The sequence below is a fragment of the Diceros bicornis genome, chromosome 26 (genome assembly GCF_020826845.1).
Source record: "Diceros bicornis minor isolate mBicDic1 chromosome 26, mDicBic1.mat.cur, whole genome shotgun sequence".
Lineage (NCBI taxonomy): Eukaryota > Metazoa > Chordata > Mammalia > Perissodactyla > Rhinocerotidae > Diceros > Diceros bicornis.
In genome coordinates, this window is record NC_080765.1 from 46,801,857 (window position 1) to 46,818,182 (window position 16,326).

Consider the following 16,326-nt stretch of genomic DNA (forward strand, 5'->3'; position numbering starts at 1 on the left):
GATCCTGGGCGCACACCGACACACCGCTTGTCAGACCATCCTGTGGTGGCCTCCCATATAAAGTGGAGGAAGATGGGCACAGATGTTAGCCCAGGGCCAGTCTTCCTCACATGCACGCACATACTAAATTAATTAATTAATTAATTTTTAAAAAAGAAGAGAAATACCTAATCCTTCTAATAAAATCTAACACTGTGCTGGTCCTAATGTCATAACGGGCTCAAGCAGGAAGAGAAGGAGTAACAAATCAACCAGCACTCGAGCCACACCGCCAAGATGCCTTCTCCCCAGGCTGAGTGTGGAGTCATCTTGCTCTCCCACTAGAGACCTTGCTTTGGTTAGGGTATGTTTGGTTACCAGTGAAACCCACTCAGACTTGCTGAAGCAAGAAGGTGCACTTAATCTGAGGCCATTGGAGTGTCCCACAGTCTCAAGGGACAGGAGCATAGCTGGCTTCTGGACTTCTGGAGCCGAGAGTGAGGGGCTGACAGACACATGTCTGTCTGCTGGCTTTGTGCCTCTCTGTGTACCTTCCTGCCGCAGTCATCTCCCTCCCCATCCCCTCTGTCCACACGGCAGAATCCCTAGCTGCTAGGAAACGACTTCACCCATGTCAGTTTCACCTCCCCACCCCCCAGGTGACCTGCCCCTCCTCTGTCCCAAGCCCAGCCCAGGCTGAGTGCCCACATGTGCAGCAGTCAGCAGTGCCCAGGGATGTGGGGAGGTCCCTAGGAAAGGGACACCGGGCGGACGTTCCACACAGTGTCCATTAGAAGTTCCATGGATCCTCGGCGAACTCGCACAGAGCTGAGGGTGAGGCTCAAGTAAACTTACACGTGATAAAGAACAAGTCAGTTCTTAACAATTTCAGCGATAAACTATTGGAGAACATAACACGTGAACCAGTCCTTTAAAGTGATAGTATGTCGCGGACAATTGTAGGTAGAACACCCCAACTTCACATTAGTTCCTTAATACATTCAACTCGTGCTCTTCACAAGTAGGGCTAATTTCTTACTTCAGGGTTAACTTTTCTGTAGAGCCTTACTGTGTAAAATTATGTTGAATGAAGTAACTTGGAAGGAATGACAGACAGTGAAGAGACAGCTTTGGATGCAAAGACTCACCCTGCAGGAGGAGCGAGGGGTGCAGAAATGTTTAGAGTTTGGGAGGAGAAGCAGGAGGCTGCCACGAAGGAGACAGGACAGCTCAGAGTTCATCTCTAAGGCTGGTGCTTTGTGTTCACATTTCCACCCGGTTAACCAGAAACCTGAAAGAACACATTTGACTCATTGCATCGTGTAGCTTCCCCTCCTTGTGAGTCAGTGGAGGGGGTCGTGGGGGGCTGCATGTCTTGTTCTGTCAGAACAAGGGGTATGCGGTCGTCTGACTGAGCAGAAATCACTGTTCCGCAGGTACAGGGGCTCTGAACATCTGCATCAAACAACTTCTTCCCCAAAGCGGCAGCCTAGAAATCTGGACATACGAAGTATGTTGTGATTATATTCAGGAACCTGGTTGAGTTGCCGAGTGTGTGCTAATCAAGATCTCTATCAAGTCAATTATTATGTTAAAAAAATACGTACTGGATGATTGCATTTGAAGGGCAGAGCAGAGGACCTTCTCTACAGATGCTGTGTGTGTATAAAACACTGTCAGACACACAGGATCCCACTGTAGTGGTTCTCTAGGGTGGAGGCTGGGCGGCAGGGAAAAGAAACGTTTTCATTTTCTATCCTTGTGTGTGTTTTTCACTATGCAAGCATTATTTTTAAAATGTTGTTTAAAAAAGAATCACTAAACACAAAGGAGCCAATAGTGTTTTTCTTCCTCATAAAGCTGGCAAAGTCAAGAAGAATCAGTTTGGTAATATGTACCCTTCATATTATATGTATACTCATATGTTACATACATTGTCAATCTTACATAATTTTTCTTAGAGATTTTCTATATAAGTTGCTTTTAAAGCTGATATTATTTGAAGATCATATTCTCTGTACAATAAAGTGATGTTCCCCAGCAAGTGGGGACATTGGAGTCAATGCAGATTAAAGGAAGCACCAGAGGGAGGAAGAAAGTACCGTATGCTAAAGTGTCCACTGGGGGCCGGCCACCATGGCGCAAGTGGTTAAGTGCGCATGCTCTGCTGCGGCGGCCCAGGGTTTGCCGGTTTGGATCCCGGGCACGCACCGACGCACCGCTTGGCAAGCCATGCTGTGGCGGCATCCCATATAAAGTGGAGGAAGGTGGGCACGGATGTTAGCCCAGGGCCAGTCTTCCTCAGCAAAAAAAGAGGAGGATTGGCAGATGTCAGCACAGGGCTGATCTTCCTCACAAAAAAAAAAAAAAAAAAAGTGTCCACTGACTTTGAGCAGGAAACAAGCCTGAGGGATGCTCAGGTATCAAAGCAAAGGAGCCTCGCAAACATCCTCCTCAATCACGAAGCCCTCCGGGCCAATTCTGTTGGAGTCGTCTCCTCCCTGACTTGAACTTCTCTAGCACTTGTCTGTGCCATTAATTTGAGACTTTGATGACTTTAAAGTTGAACATATGGTACACCTAGCACCCAGATCCTGGTGCTGGTTTCCTCCAGTAAAAGGAACCAGGGCTCCTTGGAGAAATGGCTGATTCTAGGACTGGGGCAGGACAATGAGCCCAGAGACTCTATAGTGCCAGCAAGTAAGGAAGGGCTCACAAAACCCACAATGAAGGGATGTGTCAAAGGAACACAAGATCCAGTCCAGAGAGCTCCCAATGGCTAACGCTGGAACAATTGGAGTAACAAAATAAAGTAGTATTGGATTATAACCCAAAGTAGAAAATAAATATCCATGGGTCCATACTGATATAAATCTATGATTGAACGAATAAGTAAATGGGGGAGAAGAGACAAATCTCCTGGGCTGAAGAGTCCCAATTAGTTTAGATAAATGCTCCATGTTCAAGGAGGTGAGACGTAACTCCTCTCCCTAAGAGTGGGTGTGTATACTGACTTCCTTCCAACAGTACAGGATGGAAGGGGAAAAAGAGGACATTGACAGTGGAGACACCTGACAGACACGCCCTCCGCCAGGAGAACAGGGTCAGCACCAGCAGAGATAAATCCCAGGTTGAGAGCGTGGACCCTGATACCATGTGATGAGAAGGGCACTTTATCTCTGTGGTCTTCTCTCCAAACCCACAACCCCAGTCAACGATGAGAAAAATAGACAAATCCCAATAGAGGGACATTCTACAAAATCTCTTAATAGTCCTCAAGGCCATCAAAAATAGGAGAGTCTGAAACTGTCCCAGCCCAGAGGAGCCTAAGGAGACGTGATGACTAAATGTCATGTGGGTCCTAGAGGGATCCTGGGACAGAAAGAGGGCATTAGGAAAAGCCAAGGAAATGTGAATAAAGTACCCACTTTAGTTAATGTAACGTATCAGTATTGATTCTGAGAAATGTACCACACTGATGTAAGATCTAATAATAGGAGAACGAGGTGTGGGGTATGGGACTTCTCTGAACTGTCTTCACAACTTTTCCGTAAATCTGAATCTTTTCTAAAATTACAAGTTTGTTTTAAAAGCTGAACATGTCGGGCCGGCCCCGTGGCTTAGCGGTTAGGTGAACGCACTCTGCTGCTGGCGGCCCTGGTTCGTATCCCGGGCGCGAACCGACACACTGCTTCTCCGGCCATGCTGAGGCCGCGTCCCACATACAGCAACTAGAAGGATGTTCAGCTATGACATACAACTATCTACTGGACCTTTGGGGGAAAAAAATAAATAAGTAAAATTAAAAAAAAAAAAAAAAGCTGAACATGTGACGGTTGCTGTCTCCAGGGAGGAAGGATGAGTGGGGCCCCTAGAAGAGTTCCTGGTTTCCTCGTTGAGAACTCGTGAGTTGTTTGGATTTTTCACGGTGCACATGTAGTAGTTTTGTAATTTAAAAAAAAAGGAATACGCATAAGTTCTATTGCACAGTGTAACTCTTGCCTTCCACCAGTCACTCCATAAGATGTGTTTCCTCCACACCTGTGTTGGGTTTTCCAGCTTGGTGTGCTGCTCTTATGGAGCTTGGACCAAAGGGGTCGAGTACAAGGGACGCCCCTGCTGAGACACGAGTATGGAAAACACCTAACTCACTGCATCTTCCGGCTCCCTCCTCCTGGCGAGTAAGTACAAGCTTATCTTGCTAGGGCCGCTGGGGGGCGGAGATGTGGCTCTTTCTGACACCGTAGGGCTCATAGCCACTAGCCACTCTGGGCACACCTATAGTGACAACACTTCCCTACGGGGAGCAGCGAGGAATCCTGACTTCTGTGTCATGTTGGATTTCAGGGACCTCGTTCAGTTGGCAAAGGCGGCGGTCAGTGGTGATGAGAAAGCCCTGGACATGTTTAACTGGAGGAAAAGCGGCTTTGGAAATTTCTTGAAAATGGGATCTCAAGAGGGACTGTCATTCTTTGTCAGCTTGGTGGATGGTAAGAAACTTAGATTGGGATTCTAGTACACTGAAGCGTTTTAGGGATGTCTGGTAAGGATTTTAAACAAATAGATGGTGTTGCTGCATAAAATAGTAGGCTATATGCTTGCCAGTCTAAGAGTGATATGTTAGCTGGCTTTTTGCAGTTATTTATCCAGTATTCAAAGAATGGCTTCACTTTGTTCTGATAGAGACAAATTGAGCTTTATCTGTGTTTGGAGGGTTTTCACGATGAAGCTGTCGCTCAGCAGTTGCATCCTGACTGCTCACTCTGTGTGCAGCACCAGGCAGACTAGACGGTCTCTGCAGGATTCTCCTGTTGCCCTCCTGCCATTCAGTCTTTGTGGTTACCAAGCACCCCTTACGTGCCAGGTGCTCAGCTAAGCTCTGGGGACGGAGTGTGAGCAGGAGGGGTGGGTGGTCAGCGTTAAGTACCATCTGTCTTGATTTTAACCCGGCTACTCCTTAGTGTGAGACAGGCTGCCCCAGCGACAGCCAATAAATGCAGTATGAGGTTAAGAGAAAAAAGTCCTTTACATTCACGTGAGACCTTCACGGGTGTGTGTCTGCTGTGGGAAAGAGACCAAGAAAATGAGGCCACACAAGGGTGAGGGGTTCTGGGATGTTGTGTCAGCACGCAGCTTACCCTTGACTGGAAGAAGAGAGCAAGTGATAGCTGGACGGGGCTGGGGGGCTTCTGTCTTTTTAAAAACAGAGATACCTTTCATTTCAGGAGGGAAGGAGACAGAGCCAATGGAGGGGAATTTGAGGAGGTCCCAGAAGGGACGTGAGAGGGCCTGGTGCCGTGGGGGGAGCGGGGAGGGGAGATGCAGCTCGAGGTGCCCTCAGGAAGGAGAGCCGAGACAGGATGTGGGAAAGATGTTGGCTGACTGGAGGAGGGGTGTGCAGTGGGGCTGACAAGCCTGGCTCTGGAGTGTGTCCATCCTGCCCCTCACTCAGGAGCCGTGGCTTCAGAGGCAGTTTATCCCATGTCTTTGTGCCTCAGCATCCTACTATGTAAAGTGGGGCAATGACGAGTACCTGCCTCAAGAGCTCGGGAAACGTTAGTTGAGTTAATACATGTGAGTGCACAACACGCAGCCTGCCACAGATCTGTGCTGAGTACGTGCTCATTGTTACAATTAGCCTCTAGATAGCCTTGAACTTTTCAGTTTAATAAAAACCCAAGTTATCCATTGGGAATCAGAGGCGAGAGACTGGGAAGGTGTGGAGGCTGCTGAGAGCAGCAGAAATGAATCGGATTCCTGAACTCACGGGAGGTTCCACCTGCCGAGCTCAGAGGCCTGAAAGAGGAACTAGGAGGCGGAATGGGGGCTGGCAGGTTCCGGGGCAGGGCAGAAGGAGGGGTTCCAGGCTGGAGAGGCTCTGCAGCTTAGACGGGGGCTGTGGAGTTCGAGAGACTGCAAGATGCCGACCGGTGATACACGGGAGAGAGGGGACCGAGTGGTGGCTACAGGGAGGGTCATCACTCAGGGCCTCCACATATGATCACAGACGTACACCTCGTGTTAGTGGACCCAGATGAACACAGTGTTTCGAGGCTGCCGAGTCAGGAGGGTCATCAGTGTGGACGTTGGAATCCCCCGGGGTTGGTGGTGGTGGAGGGAGATCGGCAGAGACAGCACAAGTCAAGGCTGACCTCAGCCCGTGAGGTGGAGCTTACTTCAGAGATGGCAGCCTGTGAGAGTATGTGCAGATGTTTTTTAAATGTTTTACTTGTAACTTTTTTTAACAAAGACGTTTATTTTGAAAATATCCCTAAGTAGATAGAAATGGCTGCTGGTGGGCGTCAAGCCAGCTGGTGGACTGACCCCCTCTGCTCTCAGGGACAGTGCACTACATGGATGAGAAAGGCGAGACCACCCGGGTGGCGTCCACAGACAGCTCCATCCAAATGCTGTTCTACCTTGAGAAAAGGGAGGCGCTGGTGGTAGTCACGGAGAACCTGCTGCTGTCCCTGTACGTGGTGACTCCCGAGGGTGAAGCGGAGGAAGTGATGAAGGTGGGCAGCGTGGAGGGGGGCGGAGCAGGCCAGGTTCTCCCTGACCTGGTTTCACCAGTCTTTCATTTTTGTCTAGCAAATCTGTGTTTCAGGACCACTCACAGAGCTGTTTAGTACCATTATTTCTTATACGACCCTCAGGTCACAGGTGAGGGAAACGCAAAGCAAAGGAGACTTTCCGGTCAGTGGACAGATGGGGTGTGGGAGAGTCTGGGCTTGCTCGGGGCTGTGCCCCCAGCTATTGGTGAACTCGCAGCCTGTCGACTGGACGTGACAGGGAGTAACTGTTCCCTTTGCAGCAGCTCCTTCGCCCTTTCACAGTGGCAGTAGGTGGGGCGTGGGACATGATCCTGTTTCCCAGCTCTGTGCAGACAGGGGGCATGGAGGAGACTCTCACTGTCTGGGAGCCCTGGGGATTTGTCACCTGAGTTCATTCTGTCACAGCTGATGCTGTCCCACATTGCCGCCATCAAGCAGTGTGTGTGACAGTCACCCTCCTTGGGTAGCAGATGTTTTACTGTGGCTACTGAGAAACACTGTGACATCCTTAAAGGTGCCTTGCACATCAGCCCTGGGCCCTCACTGACAGGAGGATGCTACGAAGGCGTTGGGGTGCAGCGTGCTCCCCTGTTGGGTATTGGTCATGTAGCAGGTGCAGCTCCCTGAGGGCTACCCTCCTGCTAGTTTCTTGGTTTATGCCAGAGGATTGCATGTTCCTCAGAGAACTCTGAACTTTCACTAAAGATACTCTTATAGATTACAGAGCTGATTGGTTTTGTCTAAGTCGGTGTTTATTTGGTCGTTTATGCAACCTCTGTCTAGCACGGTGGTTGAAAACGTGGTCACCGAGTCACGTGGACCTCGGTTCAAATCCCCCCTGAGTCACTCACTGGCTGGTGGGCCCTGGGATGGTGTGTTCTCTGCAAAACAGGAGTGTGGTGCCTGCCCTGGAGGGCGAGGTCATGCCTGAACTCAGCTCCACTCAGTTGTCACTCTGGAAACGCGCTCACTACGCACCATGTGCTCAGCAGCCACTCGTACTAACCATTTAATGTGCAAGAGTAGTTGTTGGCTTCGGCCTCAGCACCATGGAATGCCTTTCCAGGTCTCCATATTGCCTTGCACTTCCTCTTCCTCCACTTGGTGAGTCTCCACGACGTCATTGCAGACCAGAGATTCCAGGCTCACAAACAGGGACATGCAGTCTTGGCAGGAGCCGCATGCTTCTTTTGTTTTTCATTATACAGGTAAAGTTGAGTGGGAAAACAGGTCGCCGGGCAGACATCGCTTTGATTGAAGGCAGCCTTCTCGTGACCGCCATAGGGGAAGCAGTCCTCAGGTGAGGGCCTGACTCGCCAGTGAGCACCGTGATTAAAATTCAGTCTCTTTTGAGTAAACGTTTTATTAGAGTGTAACATACATACAGAAGAATACACAAATTGTGATGTATTTTCACAAATTGGACACATCCATGTAACCAGCTCCAAGACTGAAGAACAGAAAACCCCAGAGACCCCAGGTGTCCCCGCCCGCCACACAGAAGTAGCACTATCCTGCTGTCTGCCTGTGGAATCCCTTTGCCTGGTCTTTTTGAGCGTGTATAGGTGGAATCACATGCTGAGTTCTCTTATGTCTGCTGCTTTAGCTCCACGTGGTGGCCGGGGGTTCTCCCGTGTTGTGGCCTGTGGTTGGATTTCTTTGTTCTCATTGTGACCTGGTGTCACGCATGAACCATCATTTATTAACAACAACTCCCTTTGATTATGAACAGGGCATAAAAAAGTTCTAAACGTAATGACAGCATGCTTTTCCTAGCAGAGTCCAAAGGGCCATGTCTTTTTCCTGATCTTTAAAGTTTGTTCTGCAAGTTGAACAAGACCCTCAGAGCAGAGGGAAATCCACTAACAAAGTCCCCTCAATGGGGCCTTCTTCCTTCCCTTGTAGATTCTGGGACTTAGAACGAGGAGAGAATTATGTGCTGAGTCCAGAGGAGAAGTTTGGTTTTGAAAAAGGAGAGAATATAAACTGTGTTTCTTACTGTCAAGTCAAAGGTGAGTTTTCTTGGGCTGGCGTAAGAGAGAAAGAGAACCAACCTCAGGCTTTGCTCTGTGGGCTGCAAAATGATGGTAGTGGCTATTCAGAGAATGGTACAGTTGGGGCCGGCCCCGTGGCTTGGCAGTTAAGTGCGCGCGCTCCGCTGCTGGTGGCCCGGGTTCAGACCCCGGGCGCGCACCGACGCACTGCTTCTCCAGCCATGCTGGGGCCGCGTCCCACATACAGCAACTGGAAGGCTGTGCAACTATGACATACAACTATCTACTGGGGCTTTGGGGGAAAAAATAAATAAATAAAATTTAAAATTAAAAAAAAAGAGAGAGAGAATGGTACAGCGATTGTAACTATGTCAGTCATTTGAGTAAAGTCAACAGTCAAGAACAAGCAAGTGACAGGAAAGCTTTGTTATCCCGCATGGAGGTCAAGGGGTTTGGTCAAGAGTGTGACCAACCTGCTGTATGCAGTTGATCTGTTTCCTCTTGAAACCCCGAGAAAAAGACAGCGTGGGAAGCATTTTTAAAAAGTAGACATATGTGTGTACACCTGTGTATGTATGTATGTGTATCCACACACACGCACAGGACAAAAAGAAGAGGAGATGAGCCAAGGCAGCATTTATGTTGTGCCTGCTGAGTGCTAAGTGTTGTCCTAGCACTGGGGAGGCAGCACTGATCAGGCATACCGGCTCTGTTCTCATGGCAGACGGAGAGAAACCAGAGAAGACAGTGCCCACCTCACCCCACCACACACACACACACATGCACTGTATGGCCAGGTAGTGGTAAGTTCCTGCCAAGGGAGATACAGCCAGGTAAGAGGCTGGAGAGCTACTGGGTTGACGGGCTAGTATTTTAGAGATGGCGATCAGAGAAAGGAGCTTGCTGCTGTTTTTATCCCTTTTCAACTCAATTCTTGTGAACTTTGTTTTTACCTCTAGGTCTTCTGGCAGCGGGTACTGATAAAGGGCGAGTAGCCATGTGGAGAAAAGTGTCTGGCGCCCAGAGCAGCCAAGGGGCGGAGGGCAAAGACAGGTGGACCCTTCAAACTCCTACTGAACTCAAAGGAAACATCACACAGATAAAGGTACAACTCTGCCCCGGCGTTGGGCGCACCCACTTTCTGCCCTGCAAAAGTGGAGGAAGTCACTGGCTTTGAACCTATTTTTGTCAGTTATTCAACTTAAGACTATATAAAAATAACAACAATAAAATATTTCTAAAGGCCTTTTGGATTTCAGAATTGCAGATAAGGGATTATGGATCTGTAGTAATCTATATCTATCTCTTTTATCTATCTATTCATCTCTTTATTTCTATTTCTATCTATCTTAGAAATAGCTTTATTGAGATATATAATGTACCAAATGGTTTTTAGTATATTCACAGAGTTTTGCAACCATCACAATAAATTTTAGAACATTATCATCATCCCAGAGAGAAATCTGCACCCATTAGCAGTCACCACCACCCCCCACCCCAGCCCCTGGCACCACTCATCTACTTTCTGTCTCTATGGATTTGCCTCTTTTCCAGATTTCCTATCAGTGGAATCATACAATATACAGACTTTTGTGTCTGGTTCCTTGAACTAAGCATGATTTTTTCAAGGCTCATCTATGTTGCAGCCGGTGTCAGAGCTTCATTCCTTTTCATGGCTGAGTAATATTCCATTGTATTGATGGACCACATTTATTTATCCTTTTATCCGTTGATGGACACATGGGTTGTTTCCACTTTTGGACTATTATGAATAGTGCTGCAGTGAACATTTGTGTACCAGTTTTTTTGTGGACGTGTGTTTTTATTTCTCTTGGACATTTGGTTCTTTTTATAATTCTGTCTCTGTATTGATAGTCTCTATTTGGTGAGACATTGTATCACACCTTCCTGCTCTTCTTCAAATGTGGTTTCCTCTGGCTCTTTGAGCATATTCACAGTGGCTCCTTTGAAGGCTTTGTCTAAGTCCAACATCTGGGTCTTCTCCTGGCAATTTCTCTTGCCTGCTGTTTTTCCTGGGTGTGGGTCATATTCTCCGGTTTTGCATGGTTCTTAATTTTTTCTGCAAACTGGACATTTTAGATGAAATATTGTGTCAACTCTGGGATACCAATCCTCCTGCCCCACTCACCCCTAGGGCTTGTTGCTGTTGTTTGCTTGTTTGTTTGTTTAGTGACCAGCTGGACCATTGTACTGACATTGTTTCCCCTCCAGTGCCTCTGACGCCACTCTTCAGAGGGCCCAGCCTGGGCACATGCACAGTCACCCTGGGACGCCTGTGGTTGTGGCGGGCTCTCTTTGACTCTCCTTTCCCTGATCTCTCTGTTAAGCTCTCTGCCTCTGTGGCTAGTATCACAGACAGTGTGAGGCTCCCCCAACTGCTGGCTGATTGTTTCGACAATACCCTGGGGCATCATTTGCTCCATAGTCTGGTCTAATTAAATTTGGGCAGGGGTGGTCTTTGAATTCAGTGTTTGAGGTTTGTTCTGACCCCAGGAAGGCTCCTCCTGGGTGTTTCTTTCCCTGGTTCTCTCTAGTACACTGTCTAGCCTGCCCTTGAACTTGTTGCTCTCATAGAGCTACCAGTGCCCTCTTAATGCTCACCACCAAAACCTCCACTGTTTTCTTTTTTGTGGTGAGGAAGATTGTCCTGTGCTAACATCTGTGCCAATCTTCCTCTGTTTTGTATGTGGGATGCCACCACTGCGTGGCTTGATGAGTCATGTGTGGGTCCGCGCCTGGGATCCGAACCCATGAGCCCCAGGCCTCCGAAATGGAGTGTGCAAACTTAACCCCTACTCCACTGAGCCGTCCCCTTCACTGTTTTCAAGAGCATCCTTGGGCTTGAACTTATCCACATTCTGTTTCAAATGAAGTTACCTCCTTTGGGGAATGCTTTGGAGCTCTCTGTTCTTATGGACTGCCTCTCCCCTTGGGAAAAAAATCTCTGAATCCCTTCTCCAGAGCTCGGGACTAGGGGCAGTGGCCAGCTTCCCTCGAGTGACAGCCTGCCTTATGAACAGGGAGCTGGGCGCAGTAGCCTCTGGTCTGCTCAGATTGCCTCTCCCAGTGTAGAGCCTTTGCACTGTGAGCGGGGGCTGGTGGAAGGAGGGTGCCCCGCCTCTCTCGCCTGGAATTGGCCTCTGCAACGTGAGCTGGGGGAACAAGAGGTGCCGGTGGCCAGCCCCTCCGGGAGCTGCCAGAGCCCTCTGCTCAGAGCGGAGGGGAGGGAGCCTGGCTTCTTGGCTGCACCGGCCCCGTGCAGCTTCTTCACGCTGAGCTAGGAGGCAGGAGGGAGGCAGCAGGATGGCTCAGGTGCCGCAGACTCTGTTGTTCTTGACAGATTTAGTGGTCTTTCTTGAATCATTGTTTCTTCATTTGCTTTATGCCCAATTTCTAGAGAATTAGGTGGTGGTTTTTTTCATAATTTCCACCAGTTATGCCTGTTGTGTCCTGGGACTCCTCACCCTGCCGTCTTGGAAGTTGTCTCTCAGATCTACTCTGTGTAAATCTCTCAAGATAAAATTTACTTAATCCTATAGTAATTAGGAAAGGAAACTATGTAGTAAATAGTTTCGGGCTTCCTCATGGCAATTTTGGGAATTACTTTTAGATCCTCATCTCCGGCCATATGTAACAATAGTTTCTAGATGAATTGAGTTAAATATTTTTGAAATTAAGTCAGAATAACTGGCTAAAAATAGCATAGAATACTATCAGATCTGTAGAGAAAGTATAACTCTCTGATTTGAAATAATAACAGCAGTTGCAAAAGCAGAGAATGACAAGTTTGAGTACATAAAGTCTTATTTCAAACTGGGCACTGGAGATCAAGAAGCCTAGAACTGGAGGAAAACTGAGCTGGGTAAATACTCACTTTAGAGGGCATAAAGGGTTCATGTCAGAACATGCTGTATTTTCCCGATTCTCAATGCGTCTTGTTGTTTTCATTCTAACACTGAAGTTGGCATGCAGCTCTTCCAGGTGGTGTGGACATTTGAGGTGCCGTTTTTGCTTTTTTGTGGGAGAAGGGATCTTTACACAGAAAGCTATTATTTTAAAATGATGGCTCATCTTACCTTTAGTGATATCTTAGAATAAAGGACATCTTGAAGAAAACTCACTTTTATAGGAAAAATATTAAGAACTTCATTGGAAACACTGATGGAAAGTGCAGATCATTGACCTAAGAGAGGTCAGTAGAACGCGTGAGGAATGCTTGCAGCCTCACTGCTCATGAGAGAAACTCCACCTTAAATAACAGTGAGAGCCGCACCGACTGACCTAAAGGACATGAAGAAAAACTGAGTCAATGGTGAGATAGACCGTGTTCCTCAAAGGGAAGCCTCAGTCTTGTAAAAGTGTCATTTCTTCCCAAGTAAATCTACAAATTACATGTACATCCAGTAAAAATAATGACACTTTTTTCTGGGAGAACTCAACACAATAATTCTAAACTCATCTGGGAGAGCAAATGGCCAAGAAAAAATTTTATAAAGAATCAGACATTTCTATATCATATACCAAAAATATATATCTCAAAACTATAGCAATTAAAACAGTGCATGCTGGGCCCGGTCCTGCGGCCAAGTGGTTCAAGTTCAGCACGCTCTGCTTCGGCAGCCCAGGTTCAGATCCCGGGCGCGGACGTACTCCACTCACCAGCCACACTGTGGAGGTGTCCCATGTACAAAAAAATAGAGGAAAATTGGCACAGATGTTAGCTCAGGGCAAAGCTTCCTCAGCAAAAACAAACAAAAAACAGTGCATGCTTACTCAGGAATGGATAAATGTGTCAGTGGAGTGGAGTAGGAAATCCAGAAACAAATTTGTATAGATTTGGAAGTTTAATATGAAATTATGAAAGTGGCATTTGACATTACCAGAGGAAAGCTGGATAATGTAATATATTGCGTAAACTTGCTATCCATTTATGAAAAATAAACATCCCTAAATTAATATCAGAAAAGTACATTCTAGAAAATGTTCAACCAGTTAGAACAGACGTGAGCTAGAACAGCCATACAAGTATCTGCCTGCTGCATCACAACTCTTGAGTGTCGGTGTTTTACAATTTTTCTACAAAGCACGTATTTTACACTTATAAATTTTTTAAAATCATTTTTTTTAACAAGAAGAATAGATAGTGCTGGAAAATTGTTTATGAATCCTCGTGACTATAATGTTTTCCTGACTGTATCTCTCTTCCCCTCCATTCGCACTTTTGGTTCTTTCTCCCCGCCGTGGAAATGAAGTGGGGCTCCAGGAAGAACCTTCTGGCAGTGAACAACATCAGCTCCGTGGTGATCCTCAGTGAGCAGGCCATGTCATCACACTTCCACCAGCAAGTGGCCGTGGTGCAGATTTCCCCAAGCTTACTCAGTGTGTCCTTCCTGTCCACGGGCGTGTCGCACAGCCTGCGCACAGACATGCACATCAGCGGAGCGTTTGCCACCAAGGTGACTGCGAGGGTGACCCGTGGGGTCGGTCGGGGTCTTCAATGGACACAAAAGACCTGGTCAGTTGTTAGGGTCCTTCAGGATGGTAAGGGGCCTGATAGCAGGTTGCTTTTTAATTTCCGTGATTCTTCTTAGGATGCTGTTGCTGTCTGGAATGGAAAACAGGTGGTGATCTTTGAGCCTTCTGGAGACACATTACGAAATGCAGGTGGGAGTCTTCCCTGCCCAGAGGGGAAACACAGCACCCTACTGTGTTTTCTCCCCATTAATTGGGGTGCTGGTGCCTGTGGTGTGGGCAGGGGCTGGCACAGGGCCACAGGGAGATGCTGTGTCAGTTCTCATACCTGTGCCTGTGTTTCCAGAGTCAGTGCTGCAGCTCTGGCCCCATGCTGCCAGGGCCACCAGGGCCTCCTGGGCCACATGCTATTAATGGAAGCCAGTCAAGGTGGTTGAGAAGTACAGCCAGATCTGGGGCCAGCAAGCCCTCCTGGGCTCCACGACAATTACACAGCTGAGAACTAAGGCTACACGAGTATGAACAACTACAGTGCTGTCCAGGGAAGGGATTGCCACAGACCCGACTTCTGAACTGGTTCCAGACCGCACATAGCAGTGAGCCCTCTGGTATTTTGACCAAGGCCAGTCTCTGAAAATTTCAGGATGGATTGTCAGAGATGCTCCATTAGTCTCAAACACCCCTCTACATCCCATCCACCTCTCCAACACTCTTTCACTGGGCAGCCTTTATCCTGTGCTCTGCAGCACATGCTTGTATGAGTGTCCTGGGGCTGCTGTAACAGTGACCACAAACTGAGTGGGTTAAACAGAGATTTATTCTTTCTCAGTTGTAGAGGTCAGAGGTCCAAAGTCAGTTTCACTGGGCCAAAATCAGGGCTGCAACAAGGCCACATTCCCTCCAGAGCTCTAGGGAAGAATCTGTTCCTTGCTGCTTCCAGCTTTTGGCTGCTGACAATCCTTGGCTTGGGGTCACATCATTCCAGTCTCTGCCTCCACTGTCATATTGTTCCTGTCTGAAATCTACCTCCCTCTTGTAGGGACACTTGTGATTGCATTTAGGGCCCACCTAGATAATCCAGGATGATCTCCCCATCTCAAGACTTTAACGTCTTTGGCTGTGTAAGCTAATATTCACAGGTTCCAGGGATTAGGACCTGATATCTTTGGGGGACATCTTCCAGCCTACTAGAGTGCATTCAGGACGTGCTCTTCAGCTAGCTCTCTTTCTGCAAAATTCTTACCTTCACCCATCCTGACCTGGGCCCTCGAATGTCACAGGAGGACCTGTCATTGCACTGTTCCAAGGGTGATCCCCCCATGTGTTCGTCTGAACACTCACACCTCCCTGGGGATGTTTCTCTACTGGTTATCACCTCTCTCCCTCGTGTGATCCCCTCACTCTTCTTCTCTAACATTTTGTTGCCTAAAGTTCTCCTAACGCCTTTCCTGCTCTGCCTTGTATTGTGCTGATAATTCACATATTCTCCTATCTTCTAGTGTAGACCTCTTAAGGGCAAGGATGAACTTCTTATATCTCCAGTAGGACAGCATAGCAGGTGCTGAGATATTTTCTGTTTTGTGTGTGTCGTCATCTCCCTAAGTAGATAAGAACCTGTCTAGACACAGAGACTAGGGCTCCTGGCCTCCAAAGTTTCACATAAGATTAGCAGACACGTGCTTAAACAATTGTGCCATCATAGACGCTCTGCTACTGGAAGCACCAGCTGCCTGATGGGAGAAAAGAGGAGACACCACTAGTGAGTCGTGTGGGGCAGGGAGCCCAGCACAGTCCCCACACCAGGCTGAGAGCCTGCACAACCTGTCACTGCCAGCTGTGGCCTTGGGCAGTTACTTGCACCTCAGAGTCTCGCTTTCCTCATCTGCAAGATGCAAAAAGCACATCCCTCACAAAGCTTTGTGAAGGCTGAGGTGAATTAGGGAATATGTGTGGTCGTGCTTCTTAAACTCTGAGGAAGCATGAAAGATTAGCTGCCACTGTCGTGATGTTCATCTTTCATTTTAGGTACTTTCCTGTGTGAGTCTCCAGTGTTAGCAATGCACGAAGAGAGCGTTTATACAGTGGAGCCAAACCGAGTTCAAGTTCGAACCTGGCAGGTAAATCACTGCTCTAGAGCGAGTGGGCTGTGACAATTATAGACAAGTAGAGCAGAGTTTAAAGTGTCGTCTTTAAATTGAGCCAGAGCTTGCTTATTGACTTCGGCCAGCCAGATCAGATTCCCCCCTCCAGGTACTGGGTTGTAAAAATGGATTCTGGGATAGCTGCTCCATCTGTGACTCTTGTGA

The 16,326-nt window shown here is 47.8% G+C and overlaps 1 protein-coding gene across 10 annotated transcripts in view; it reads left to right on the plus strand.

Moving 5' to 3' along the window:
• The window catches only part of IFT140 (intraflagellar transport 140), an 89,057-nt gene that overhangs the window by 10,793 nt on the left and 61,938 nt on the right, over positions 1–16,326 (plus strand). For 9 of the 10 annotated variants that reach the window (XM_058570385.1, XM_058570382.1, XM_058570383.1 and 6 more), the window contains 9 exons: positions 4,039–4,160; positions 4,327–4,469; positions 6,319–6,494; positions 7,742–7,833; positions 8,439–8,545; positions 9,487–9,632; positions 13,801–14,004; positions 14,140–14,212; positions 16,046–16,137. In XM_058570385.1, coding sequence (XP_058426368.1) covers positions 4,039–4,160; positions 4,327–4,469; positions 6,319–6,494; positions 7,742–7,833; positions 8,439–8,545; positions 9,487–9,632; positions 13,801–14,004; positions 14,140–14,212; positions 16,046–16,137 — 1,155 coding nt within the window. The remainder of the gene's footprint in view (positions 1–4,038; positions 4,161–4,326; positions 4,470–6,318; positions 6,495–7,741; positions 7,834–8,438; positions 8,546–9,486; positions 9,633–13,800; positions 14,005–14,139; positions 14,213–16,045; positions 16,138–16,326) is intronic. The other variant, XM_058570388.1, reaches the window with a different exon arrangement.